This window comes from Talpa occidentalis, unplaced genomic scaffold (assembly GCF_014898055.3).
Source record: "Talpa occidentalis isolate TD23 unplaced genomic scaffold, MPIMG_talOcc4v2.1 talOcc4.4, whole genome shotgun sequence".
Taxonomy (NCBI): domain Eukaryota; kingdom Metazoa; phylum Chordata; class Mammalia; order Eulipotyphla; family Talpidae; genus Talpa; species Talpa occidentalis.
The window spans coordinates 715,087-729,414 of record NW_023604295.1 but is presented as its reverse complement, the minus strand read 5'-3'; the positions used below and the strand labels follow the sequence as shown (position 1 = coordinate 729,414).

General features: G+C 53.6%; 1 protein-coding gene and 1 pseudogene across 1 annotated transcript; both read left to right on the top strand.

Moving 5' to 3' along the window:
- The first annotated feature begins 6,230 nt into the window (after nt 1-6,230).
- On the top strand, nt 6,231-6,972 carry LOC119257066 (keratin-associated protein 10-8-like; annotated as a pseudogene).
- A 3,873-nt stretch (nt 6,973-10,845) lies between these two features.
- Nucleotides 10,846-11,490, top strand: LOC119256712 (keratin-associated protein 10-8-like). The gene has a single exon (XM_037524471.1). It carries the CDS (start codon nt 10,846-10,848, stop codon nt 11,488-11,490), a length of 645 nt encoding a protein of 214 aa, XP_037380368.1.
- Nucleotides 11,491-14,328: the final 2,838 nt, after the last annotated feature.

The following is a 14,328-nucleotide window of genomic DNA, read 5'->3' as shown; positions in this document are numbered from 1 at the left end:
CACAGAAAAATAAGCAAAAGAAGCAACTGTTTGTTCTAAAACAGAATAACACAAGCCAAAACAAAGCATATATAAGTCAGGAAGTTAAACCTGGTGACCCCTGCACTGATTCTTCCAGGCAGGGGGAGGATTGTCCAGAGAGCAGCTGTGAGCCCCACTGCTATGCCCCTATATGCTGCTGCTCCCCCAGCTGCTATGTGCCTGCCTCCTGCCTGACCCTAATCTGCACCTTGGTGAGCTGTGGGTCCAGCCCTGCCTCTTGCTGCAGTTGCTCCTCCTGCCAGCAGGCCTGCTGCATGCCCATGTGCTGCACACCTATCTGCTCAGGGCTTCCCTTTGCAAAGTCCTCTCCTGATGTAGACCCTCCTCCTGCATGTTCTTCATTTGTTGCCCTGTGTACCACAAAACCTTTCTGGTAGTTTCTTGAAGGACTCACACAAAGGACTTACCTTTACTTCTCCTAACTCAGAACTGTCTCAAGGTGGAGAAGCAGCTACATAGAGAGTGTTTGTAAATGAACTATTTGTCATGTCTGGAGAAAGGGTATCAGTTGTGGCAGAAGATACCCTAAAAGTCTAACATGAAAAGCTGGGGAATGAGATGCTTTGAGGAACAGGACTTTCAAAGCTTCCACAGATTCCTGGGGTTCTCGAAGTGTCCACACATAATCACATATACTCAAAAAGGCCCTGAGATAGTCCTAAATGCTCACCTCTGGCTGAGCTTCATGTTCTGCACAGGCAGGAAATGAAGGTGAAGACAGAGGTGCCAGCTGCCCAGGCCCCCAACACAAAGACTGGGGAAAATATTTTTTTGGCTCCAGGTGTTTAAGGAACTCTCTAATGACTCATTATCTGACACTAAACTAATGCAACAGTGACCACACATGACAAAGAGTACAGTCATTACAAAAATAGTTTAGAAGAGTCACCAAACAGAAAAACAAACAAAAATCAGCAAGAGCAAACTGCTGTGAGGGAGAACTTAGTATCCAGAATTATCACATTATGATATTTAAAGTGCTCATTTTTAACTAAAAAAAAAAAAAACCACAAGGCATGCAAAAAAGAAAGCATAGCCCATTCATGGGAAAAAGAGTAATTAGTAGAAAAAAACCCAAGAATTGAACTTACTGTACAAAAACCTTTAAGGCAATTCTCTTAATATATTCTAAGAGTTCAAGAAAATCATGGACAAACAAATAGGAGAAACCACAAGAATGACATCTCACTAAATAGAGAATATCAATACAGAGCCAGGAAATAAAGGGGAGCCAAATTGAAATTCTGGAGTTTAAAAGTACAGTAACTGAATTAAAACTTTACTCAAAGGGCCCACTAGCTTACTTGAACAGGCTGAAGAAAGAATCAGTGAACATGAAGATAGATCAATTAAAATACTCCAGTCTGAAAGCAGAAGGTGGGGGTGGGGGAGGGGAGGGAAGATAATGAAAATAAATGAAGAGAGCTTCAGAGGCCGGTGGGAAGCCATTGAGAATACCACTAAGAGAAATCCCAGAGAGGAGAGAGAAAGGAACAGAAAAAATATTTGAAGAAATAGTGGCTAGAACGTGCCTAAGCTTGATGAAACATATGTATCTACATATCCAAGAAGCTCACTGAATGACAAGGAGAATGAGCTCAATGATATCCACACAGACATCTTATATTCAAATTATCAAAGACAAACCACAAGAGAGAAGGTTAACAGATAATTTCTCATCAGAAACTATAAGGCCAGAGGCAATGGGATGACATTTTTTTCAAGTGTTGAAAAAAATCATCAAGCAAGAAGTCTTTATCCAACGACATGTCCTTCAGAAGTGATGGCTACACTGAGACAGTTTCAGGTCAATACAAGTTAAAGAGTTTGTCACTAGCAGACCCACCCTGTGGGGAGTGATATTTGGGCTGAAGTCAAAGAGTGCTGAGAAGACACGTGAGAGATAAAAAAGCACCAGCAATGGGTCAGCTTAGGTAGCTCATCTGTCCATAGGATTTTTTTTATTGCATCTCCGTTTTCTAATTTTTCAGTGTCCATAGTATTCATACAATAATTTATATAAGGTTAGTACTGGTGTCCCATTTTTATTTCTGATTTTAGTAATTTTAATCTTCTCTCTTTTTCTTAATCTAAATAAGGATTTGTTAATTTTATTGTTCCTTTCAAAGAACCAACTTTTGGTTTCATTGATGGCTCTATTATCTTTCACTCTTTACTGCATTAATCTGTGATCTAATCTTTATGTCCTTTCTTCTGCTAGCTCTAGGTTCAGGTTACTGTTGTTCTCTTTCTAGTTCCTTGTGGTATTGTTATTGATTTGGATGCATCTTCTTTTTCAAAGTCACAAATCTCCCTTTGCTGTGTCCCCTAAATATTGGTTTGCCGTGTTTTGATTTTCATTCATCTTAAAGTATTGGGTTGCCAGAAAAGTCATGACACTTTTTCCCTATGTTTTTTCAAGCAAAAATGCTTCATGACTTTTACAATAATCCAATATTTTCTAACTCTCCTTGTGATTTCTTCTTTCAGTCATTGTTTTTTTCTCACATTCTCACATATTTGTGAATTTTCCAGTTTTCCTTCTGCCACTGATTTCTGATTTCTTTTCATTATGGTTAGAGAAGATAATTTGTATGATTTCAATCTTTTTAAATTTGGGCAGATTTATTTTGTGGCCTCATGTATGGCACAGTCAGGAGAACGCTCCTAGATTCTGACACTGCTTAGCTGAGGGCTTTAGATGCATCACCAGGTTTGTATATATGTTCTCAGTCTTCTATTTCATTAACGATTTTTGATCTAGTTGTTCTATTATTTAATTTTTTAATTGTGGAAATTTCTTATTGTGGCCTTCCACTGTTATTGTAGAAATGGAACTGCCTAGTTCTATCTTGAATTAGATAAATTTTTGCTCTGCATATTTTAAGGATCTGTTACTACATGTATGTTTATTCATAATTGCCCTATCTTCTAGATATAGTGAACATTTTAATCAATATTTAATGACTTTATTTGAATCTTACAACAATTTTTTCTCAAAGTCTATTTTGTCTGATTTCACAATACTGCCCAGCTCTCTTTTGGTTACTATTTAAATGAAACAGCTTTTCCATCCTTCACTTTCAATCTACTTGTATATTTGAATCTAAAATGAGTGAATTGACTCAATAAGAAACAGACAAGCTGAATAGACTCAGAACAAATAACAAGATAACATCAGTAGTAAACAAACTCCCCCAAAAGAAAAGTCCAGAACCAGATGACTTCAGTGCTGAAACCTATAAACATTTACAGTGCAGTTAATATCTATCCTCTCAAACTTTTCAAAAAAAAAAAAAATCAGGTGATCCTTTCTAACTCATTCTATGAGGTCAACATTATTCTGATATGAAAGCCAGACAAAGATGACAAAAGAAAACTATAGAGCAATGATTTCTTATAAACAAAGATTAAAAATACTCAACAAAATACAATGAAACCAAGTCGAATAGTACATTAAGGGGATTATTTACCACTGCCAAGTGGAGTTTACCCCAAAAATGCAGGAGTGATTCAACATATGAAAACAATCAGTGTAATGTACCACATTAATAGAGTAAAGGCTGGGAGAACCACACAGCCATGTCAACTAATGCAGAAAAAGCAGTTGATTAAAGTCATGATAAAATCACTCAGCGACCTAGAAATAGAAGAGACTTTCCTCAAGACAATAGGAAGCATCTTTAAAAACCCAGAGCAAGCAAGATGCTTGATGGTGAAAGGGTGACACCTTCCCACTAAGGTCAGACTACAACAAGGGTAACCACTTTCCTTATTTCTATTCAACACTGTACTGGAAGTTCTAGACACTGAGATTAGAAAGGAAGAAAAAGCTTACTACAAAGCAACAGTAACCAAACAGTGCTGATGACGTGAGAATAGACATACAGACCAATAGAACAGAACTGAGAGCATAGCAATACTCTCATATACCCATGTATGTATGGTCAATAGATTTTTAATAAGGTTCTCAAGACCATTCAATGCAGGGAAGAATGATCTCCTCAGCAAAGGCTGGGATCACTGGATATTCACCTAAAAGAGAATGAAGTTGGACACTATCTCACACCATATATAAAAATTAACTCAAAATGGATCCAAAACCTAAATAAAATAGTAAAGCTATAAAACTCTTAGAAGAAAACATAGGGGTAAATCCCATGACCTTAGATTTGCCAATGGCTTCTTAGAACACTAAAAGCATGTGCAACAGGAGAAAAGTAGAAAAAAAGGACAGGACCAAAATTCTATTGGTTTGGATACCAAAGGACACTGTAAGAGTGAGAAACAGTAACCCATGGAATGGGGGACGATCCTCGCAAACCATAATTTTGACAAGGATCTAACATACAGAATACATAAAGGATTGTTACAATTCACAACAAAAAGATAAACGACCCAAATAAAAATGGGGAAGCACTTTAACAGGCATGTCTCCAAAGAAGCTATACAAGCGGCTGACAAGTACATGAGCAAAAGCCCTGGATCAGCATTCATTAGGGAAACGCAGAGGAAAACCACACAAGACAGCACTTCACACCCACTAAGGTGTCTATGATGCAAAAAAAAGGGGAGTCAACTGAAAATGGAGAAGTTGCAATGCTTACACATTGCTGTGGAAGGTAAGGTGGTGCAGCCATTATGGGAACAGTCTGGAAACTCCCCAAAAGCTATGATGCAGCAATTCCACACCTAGGGATATGCCCAAAAGAACTGAAAAGGAGTATTCAAACAAAAACTTGTGCAAAAAAGTTTAAGCACCATTATTCACAGTAGCCACAGTAGCGAAAAGGTGGAAACTACCCAAATGTTCAACTGATAGAAAAAATATCATCTAGCCATATGATGGAATATTAGTCAGCCATGAAAAGGAATGAAGCATAGATATGTGCAGCGGGCATGAGCTGGGAAAACATTTTGGAAGTAAAAAGGAGTGAGACACTATAGGCCCGTGCTCTGTGACATGTGCAGAGGCCTCAGAGGCAGGAAGCACAGCAGTGATTCACGGGGCTGGGGGATGTACAAAGCGTTTCTCTGTGGGGTGATGAGAATGTTCCGAAATAGACCAGGTTACGTAGCACAGCATTGTGACTATATAGATGTCACTGAATTGTACACATTAAAAGGGATAAAAAGGTAAATTTTATTTTATGACTGTTAAAAAACCACATTTCTAAGGACTCCTGAGAGCGAGGCCTCCACTGGGCGGCACTGGACACGGCCAGACGGGAACTTGGCTCACCTGGCAGGTGGGACCTTCATGCTCAGCCTGAGAAGCAATAGTGATCAGTAAAAAATGAAGCAGCTTTCTGTGTGCTTCGTGAATGTTGTGAATGCTTTGAATTTTGTATTTGATACTTTTACTTCTTATCCTACTCTAGTATTAAGAACACTTTAATATCCACATTAATTGTTCATCCATCATTCAGAATGCGAGTGCTTCTCAACATCAATTTGTATAGCAAAGTGATTCCCTCAGAGTTTTTATTGAAGCTACGCTAATGGGGGGTTATCTGGATTCCCCACACGCAGCTCCAGATTAGCAGCCGCCCCACCCTTAGCCCCTCCCGGGCAACTCCTCTCCAAAGACAGCTGACCGCGGACTCTGGGGCAAGTGGTTTAGGACCCAAGGCCAGTTCCCGAATCTGGTTCTCCTCACAAGCCAGGCAGCGAAGGCCATGTGGAAAGTTCCAGCCTTTTCTTAGGAGAGAGGACCTGCTGCCCCGGGCAACTCTGGCCCACCAGGAGGGCCTGTCCTCACGCACCTTGGCCCAGGCAGGCCCCTCTGTGCATGTCTCTCCCGTCACAGCCGGGCAGCCACACAGACCAGCACACGGGCTGCACAAAACCCTTGCCGGGCCCCAGATCCCGGACCTGTCACAGGATACCCGATGCCGAGCTGGAAGAAGTGGGGTCAGCCAAAGGGAGGCCACACACTCCTTCCCATGGGGCAGACGAGGCCATGGATGCCAGCCCGCCCAACAGCTCCCTGGCCTCACCAGGCAGCAAGGAAGTCACATGATGACACGGCCGCCCCCACGCGTCCTCACGGGGCAAAAATCAACAAGGAAGAGCACTGGGCCTCCTTCAGGGATGAGCAGAGTATAAAAGCAGAGAACCCCGGGGAACCTCCACACACACTCACACCCACACTCACACACGCACCCTCCCTCCTCCAGCTGCACGCCATGGCCGCCTCCACCCTGTCCGTCTGCTCCAGCGACCTGAGCTACGGCAGCCGGTCTGCCTGCCTGAGTCCTCCTGGCAAGGGGACGACTGCCCCGAGAGCTGCTGCGAGCCCCCCTGCTGCGAGCCCCCCTGCTGCGCCCCCAGCTGCTGCGCCCCCGCCTCCTGCCAGACCCTGATGTGCGCCCCGGTGAGCTGCGGGTCCAGCTCCTGCGAGCCCTCGTGCTGCAGCTGCTCCCCCTGCCAGCAGGCCTGCTGCATGCCCGTGTGCTGCAAGCCCATGTGCTGCACGCCCACGTGCTGCACGCCTGTCTCGTGCACACCTGCCTGCTGCACGCCTGTCTGCTGCAAGCCCATGTGCTGCACGCCCGTCTGCTGCAAGCCTGTGTGTTGCACGCCCGTCTGCTGCAAGCCTGTGTGCTGCACACCCATGTGCTGCACGCCTGTCTCGTGCACACCTGCCTGCTGCACGCCCATGTGTTGCACGCCCGCCTGCTGCACGCCCGCGTGCTGTGTGCCCGTCTGCTCGGGGCCCTCCCCCTGCTCATCCTCCTCCTGCTGCCAGCCCAGCCCCTGCCCCCCGCCCTGCTGCAAACCCTCCTCCTGCGTGTCCCTCATCTGCCGCCCCGTGTGCAAACCCGCCTGCTGCGCCCCCGCCCCCTCCTGCCAGCCCGGCTGCTGCCGCGGGCCTCCTCCGTGTCCCTGCTCTGCCGGCCCGCGTGCCCCCGCCCCGCCTGCTGCTGACCCCTCCCGGCTGCCGTCAGGTCCCTTCTCCAGCAGGAGGCCAACTCCCCACCGGCCACCCCGCGCCTGCCCTTCAGACCAAGGGGAGGGGACAAACCCACCCCGCCTGCTCCCGCCCCGTCTCAGGAGCCAGGGATACTACCGAGTCCTCCCTGATGCCGGCCGCACCGGGGAGTCACACTCCCCCGCTGCCCCTGAGCCCCAGCTGGCGTCCCCAGGGCCCAGCAGGCCTGGCCCCCTGCAGGCAGGGACCTGAGCTCTGAACCCTAATAAAGCCTCTTGTCTCATGCTGACCTCCCGTCCTGTCTGTGCACATACCGGGCAGAGGGAGGGGCGCACCTGGTGCTGGCTCTGGGAACCCCTCAGGCCGTCTCCCTCTCAGTTCTTGGGGCCTGGCCCCCAGACCCATCTCAGGAAAGCTGTGCCTGGACCCGGGGCCGGGCGTCGCGGGACATAGCCACGGTCCCTGGGCTCAGTGGCGGCCCCCAGGACAGCGTAGCGCATCTGTGCCAGACCCCCGCAGGCAGCCGCGCCGCTGGTCACCAGGGCTAACCCCTCTGCACCTCCAACAAGACAGCCCAGAGCCAGACAGCCCGCCCCAGACAGCCCCGCCCTCAGAGCACCGACACAGTTGGTGTCTGCTGGCCACTGGCAAGGCAGACCTTCCTCCAGCTTCCACCAATGCCCCAAGACACAGAACGGACCTCATCTTTCTGGTTTCCTCCACCCTCTCCTCTCAACAGGGGCAGGGGACGGGGCGGTAAAGGCAGGTTAAAGGCCCTGAGGCAGGATGCAGCCTCCATGGGCGGTAGCCTCCTGGAGACTCCCCTGGCTGCTGCCCACTTCCCAGACTCCCAAGTCCCTTGCTCCCTGAGCGCCATCCCCCACTCCTGCTGCAAAGAGCCCCTGAGCTCGGCATGGCACAAGGGGGCTGATGCAGATGGAGCCCACAGTTTCCCCAGAGCCCCAGCTGCTGCCTGGCCTCGGCCTGAGCTCGCTCCCGGCCACCAGTGGCATGTGGGACAGTGCCCACCTGCCATCCTCGACCCACAGCCCCCAGCAGGCCAGGGAGTCCCATGGGGGCAGTGCTAACTGAGGGCAGGGTGGGACCTCCAGGTTCCTCCCTGAAGCAGCCCGGGTCAGGCAGCAGGGCCAGTCCCAGGGCCAGAGACAAGTGGACGCTGCTGCTGCAGTCCTGGAAGCGCAGCCAGCACAGAGGTGGTGGCCATCCCGCTGTGGCTCTGGGGCCGTGGGCCAGAAGCGCCAACTTGGAGCTCAGACGCCTTCATGCTCTGCAAGTGCAGGACACACAGCAGGGCTGACCCTCTGCCCCCATGGTCAGGCCTGGCAGCAGGGAGAGGGCCCACTCACTCTCTGACCCTTCTGCTTGACCCCGTCACCCCAATTGCTGCAAACACTGAGGAGGGGGGCTGCCCAGAGAGACAGATGCACCCCCCTGACTGAAATTCAAAACTCCGCTGATGGAAGAAGTGCATCACATATGAACTGCCCTGCCACCCCCAGCGACTTCAGCCAAGCCCACATTTCTTTACCCCTAATCTGCTTTTCAGGCAATATAATTTTACTAGTTTATTTTCAACCCCATCCCCCAAATGAATATGAACCCTTTCCTTTCCTGGACAGAAAGGCAGACTTGAGCTTGCCTCCCTACCAGTCAATTCACAGTAAAGCTTCTTCCTTTTCTCAAGCCTGGCATCCTGGAATTCGGGCCTGTGCACTGGGGAGCACGTTGCTCGGTAACAGGGCCCATGAGCACGCAGGCTGTGTGCACCCGCGCCACAAAGGAGGGGACTCAAGGCCTGAAGAACATAGGCCCAGTGTACCCAGTGGACTCACAGCAGAGACAGGAGAAGAGCAAAACTGGGCATGTCGGGTCAGAGGAGAGAGAAACACAGCGTCCCGGCGACCTTGGGGCGGGGGTCGTTCTGAGACCCCACACTCCCTCAGAGCCCCCGCTGGCTTATGAGGACATACTTGCTTGTGCACAGGACACATCATCAATGAACCCCAAGAAGGCAGACCCTCATAAAATTACGATTATCAGCCGAGGATCTCCAGACACTTGTGGAAACACAAGCTGAAGGTGAGAGTAACATTCTGGTATAAAAGCCCAGCAGGTCCAGAGCAGAGCAGAAGGAAGGAAGCCAGAGGGGATACACCAGAGTTCCTGGGAACAAAAGGCACCACACTCCGAGGGCAAGACACCCACCGCACAGCGTGCCCACAGCTCCCCCGGCCAGGGGACATGTGAGTATTGTGGATTCTCTGCCCCAGCCGTTGCCATCCTTGGTACAGCTGTTCTACTGCTTGGTGGTTTTGTGCCTGTAAAAAGCAGTCCCTTGGGGAGGCTTGGCACAGTGGTTGACTTTGGAAAGCACTCGCCTGTGGCTTGAGTGTGAAAAGGAAAAGGGCATGATTGCTTCCTCCCCAAGAAGCAACACAGGACCTCGAGTCTTGTAAAGGAGGTTGGGATTCACCAACATTTCAGAGCCACTGAGAGGATTTTCAAGAGTTATAATAAGAAAAACTAAAACAGAATAGTATGAACATGAGGACTCTGCTATGTTTGCAGAAAAGAGAAGCAAATTGGTGTGTGATGGCACAGGACTTCAGGCACAAGAACGAAGTAGCCTTTAATGGGAGAGTCAGATGAGCTGACGTTAGTGAGCAGCCTGTGAGACAGCCCTGGAGGTGGTGGAGAGTCTGTAGAAAGCACAGAATCACCATCAGTTATGGGGGACCATGCCTTGGCATGTCACAAGACAAATCAGTCAGCTAGGAAAAAGAAACAATCAAATAATAGTGGTTCCAAACTAAAAATTAGGAAATAATTCCCAATTTATGAACCAAAAATGGCTAAACACTAAAAGATAAAATCAAAAGCCCTCCTAGAAATGAGAGTGAGGGCAAACATTCAGAGCTGAGAGAGAACCCAAGCCACACAGGCTAGTTCCACAGGGCCAGACAACTCCTGCACCAGAGGAGGACAGGTCAGCAGGGTGAGGTTATTGGAAACATCCAACAATAAGCCTCAACCAGCTCTAGGCACAGGAAGGGACGAAATTCACAAGTGAAAATGTGGCATATTTGAATAAAAACAACCAAATGTCCCTGGAAAGTGAAGAAAAATAGATGAGCAGCTTCAGACTTATCAGGAACACAGGAAATGTAAATGTGTCCTTTATGTTTTTGAGAAAGTCGTCATTTAAAAGCAGAATTCTGGGCCTCCCCTGGTGGCGCAGCGGTTGAGCGCTGGGCTGCGAGGCTGCCCGCAGCCTCTGCAGCGCTGATTCGTTCCCCCGGCCACCGGCGAGGGTCCCACACTCACACAAAAAAAGCAGAATTCTATACCCAGCCAAATTGTCAAAAAGTATGATGGTAAAATTGATGCTTTTTGGAGATGTACAAAGAATTCGAAAGTGCAAAACCACTACCAGACAAGAAAACAAAAAAAAAATCCCAAGTGTGGCTTGAATTACAGCAGAGACCTCTGGGGTACGGGAGGGGAGAAAAGCTGAGCAGAGTGAGCCCCTCAACCCCAAGCACCAAGCAGGCTCCACACAAGCCATACAAGTTTTCTGTAGCCAAACAGGAAGAGACAGGAAAACACACCCCGGCACACTCACAGGCTGATGAGTCAAGGCTAAGGTAGAAACAAAACCAGCGTGGATGAGGCTCTCCTGCAGCTGCAAACACCAACAAGGAAGGCCTGTGAGCTGGGAGGGGAAACACAAGCCCAGAGGGGTATAAAAGCCCAGAGGCCCAGCACCTCCACACCCACTCACACACACACACACACACACACACACACACACACGCACGCACGCATCCTCCCTCCTCCAGCCACACGCCATGGCCTCCTCCACCCTGTCCGTCTGCTCCAGTGACCTGAGCTACAGCAGCCGGGTCTGCCTGCCTGTGTCCTGGCCTGAGTCCTCCTGGCAGGGAGACGACTGCCCCGAGAGCTGCTGTGAGCCCCCCTGCTGTGCCCCCAGCTGCTGCGCTCCTGCCTCCTGCCAGACCCTGATGTGCACCCCGGTGAGCTGTGGGTCCAGCCCCTGCCAGTCGGCCTGCAGCTGCCCCTGCGAGCCCTCATGCTGCAGCTGCTCCCCCTGCCAGCAGGCCTGCTGCATGCCCATGTGCTGCAAGCCTGTGTGCTGCACACCCATGTGCTGCACGCTTGTCTCGTGCACACCTGCCTGCTGCACGCCTGTCTGCTGCAAGCCCGTGTGTTGCACGCCCATCTGCTGCACGCCCGCGTGCTGTGTGCCCGTCTGCTCGGGGCCCTCCCCCTGCTCATCCTCCTCCTGCTGCCAGCCCAGCCCCTGCCCCCCGCCCTGCTGCAAACCCTCCTCCTGCGTGTCCCTCATCTGCCGCCCCGTGTGCAAACCCGCCTGCTGCGCCCCCGCCCCCTCCTGCCAGCCCGGCTGCTGCCGCGGGGCCTCCTCCGTGTCCCTGCTCTGCCGGCCCGCGTGCCCCCGCCCCGCCTGCTGCTGACCCTCTCTCCTGCCTGGAGGGCTGCTGTCTGCCCTCAGCACAGCTCTCCCTGTGGGACCCCAGCCCCTCTGCTGGCGCCAGGACCTCCCCTTTCCACTAGGGGACACTCAGCTGCTGCTCAAGGGGATTCGAACCCTTTCTGAGACAAGAGGCCCACAGATCCCTCAGGATGGGGGACCGACGGCGTGACGGGGCCTACTCCGCAGGGCAGCTGCTGGCATCTGATGTGACAACAGTCAGTTGCCATAATCAATAAACGGTGTGTCAGACAACATGGCAGTGTATTTCTTCTTCCTCCCTGAGCACCCCAAGGTCCCTGTGGGGGGTCTTCAGCTGGTGGGAGCCAGACATTACAGACGCCCTCTCAGACTTGAGTTCGGAATGGCTGAGAGACGGCACCATCTGGACGTGGGTGCTGTCTGCCTGCTCCCCCTTCCCCGCCACACCCAGGCCCCGCCCCCCCAGCACCCCCCCAGTAGAGCCCTCGCAGGCTGGCACAGGAGGCAGCGTGGGGTCAGAGGCTTGGGCCCCCCATGGGCCCTCGGGCCCCTGCCCATGCCGGATCGGGTGAACTGGGGGGAGGGACAGCAGAGACCCTGGTTGGTGGGGACTGGGGAGTCCGGTCCAGACCGAGCTGACTCCCCTGGACAGAGGCGCCCACACGGAGAAGGAGCGCCTGGTGCTGGGGGGCGGGGCCGCGGCTGAGTGGACAAGTCTGCGCTGGCCCCACTAGCTCCTGGGGTCCCGCGGGGCCCCCGGGTCCCTCCAGACACGGCTCCTGCTTGAGATTTCTAAGCCGGTGGAGACGGCACAGAGCAAGGACCCGCGAACACACCCTTGGGCGGGGCGGGCGAGCTGCCGTCTCAGGACCGCTGGCACCGGGGGCCGTGGGCCCGTCAGAGCCACCAGGGCAGCACCAGGCGCCCGCTTCCCCTCGGGCCAGAGATGGGCCCATCGGGCCCACGAACCAGGGCCTGGCAGACAGGACCAGGAGCAGGGGGCGGCTCGGGGGCCACCCCACCCAGCTTATCTCTGCCTCCAGGGAGAGGACAGAGCAGCACCCCTGGGGGGCCTTTAGACAGAAAGTGGCCGCGGCGTACACCCGCCTGGCTCCCGACCCCTCGGCTTCCCGAGTTGGCCCAAACCCTGCCCCATCGCGCACCTTCAGACTTAAGGGAAAGTGGACCAAGGCCTGACGGCCACTCCCAGCGCAGAGCGGACAAAGACTCAGAAGAAGCTCCAGCTCCCCACCCAGAGCCACGAGTGCAGGGATGCAGACGGGGTGAAGCGCGCAGAGACCCCAAGGCCTGAGGGATGGCGCCTCCCCTAGGGCCGGACAACCCTCCTGCCCAGAAAGCCGCCCCCCTCCCCAGGCAGTGGGTGCCCCAGGGACAGCAGGTGCCACAGCAGCGGTGCTCACGCCGGGTCCAAGTTCATGCAGCATCCAAGCTCACACCCGGGATTCAGAGTTCACAAGGGGTCCGAGCTCATGTGAGGTTCCGATTCACGCGGGGGTCCCGAGCCCATGTGGGGTTCTGGAAGCTCACGTGGGGGTCCTGAGCTCATGTGGGAGGGGTCCTGAGCTCATGGGGGGTAGTTCGAGCTCATGGGGGAGACCCGAGCTCACATGGGGTCCAAGCCCACTTGGCCCGCACACTCAGCCGCAGCAGGATGGGGAGGCGAGAGCAGCCGAGATGACGGCTGGTGCTCCTGGAGGCTTGTTTATAAATGTCCACAGGGAGGAAGGTTCTGGAAGCTCTCTGGACCTCCCTCTGCGGAGCCAATGGCTTCCACGGCTGCGGACCAGCCGCAAAGCCCGGCAGCTGAGAGTGGGGACACCCATCCCCGCCCACACCCCCATCCCCAGACTCTCGGGACCCGCTTCTCTCAAGTCGCCCATCTGGGGATTCGGGGGGGGGGGGCGGTGCAGCCCTGAAAACTCCTCCTCCGCCCGAGCCAGGGAGGCGGGAGGCCAAGGGGCGCCTGCACCAGGGTCGGGGTCGGGCTGGGCTGGGGGTCGGGAGGGAGTCCCTCCAGGCAGCAGGGCCAGTCCCCCTCACTGGGGTGGGGGCTGCCCTCCTCAGCTGGGGAGGGGCGCCAGGAGTGGGCCGAGTCCCTGAGGGCTCCCCCCACGCCACCAGGGCTTGCAGCCTCGAAGTTCTCGTGGGGTCTGTGCTGAGGCCCCAGGGGGCGTGCTGGGGGTGCTGCTGCAGGTGCCCAGGGATGGGCCTTGGGGGGACCAGTGGCCGCAGGTGCAGAGCCAGGCAGGACGCGCCTCTGCCAGGCAGGGAAGGGGAGTCCCAGCCCTCTCCGGGCGGGGGCGGGCAGAGGCGCGCAGGAAGCACCCCGAAGGGGAGCCCAGAGACCAGGAAGAGCCCCCAAGGGGAGGGGCCCAGAAACCCTGGGCCTCGCCTCCCTCCCCGCGCCTCCCCTCCTCCCACGGCCACGGCTGGCGGGACCCGGGCCTGGAGAAGCAGGGTCCGAGCTGGGGAGCCATCACGCTGGCCCCGAGTCTCCCCCACTCCAGAGGCCCCTCCCCTGGGCTCTTCCTGGCCAGGCCCGGGCGGCCTCTGGCTTCTCCCGAAGGGCTCCTCTGCCGGCCAAGCCCCTCTGGCCCGCTAGTCCGGGGATGGCCCGGACCACCCGAGCCCTTCCGCGGCCGGGCACTTGGCCTGTGAGGGGCGTGGCCGCAGGTTAGGGACCGGTGAGGCCATCAGGGAGGCACAGAAGTCATGCCCCGGGGGCCCCACCTGCGGAGCCCCAGCCGCCCCAGGGGAGCCCACTGGGGTCCTGGGAGGACACTCACACCCACACCCAGGACACCCACAGGCCACCCCC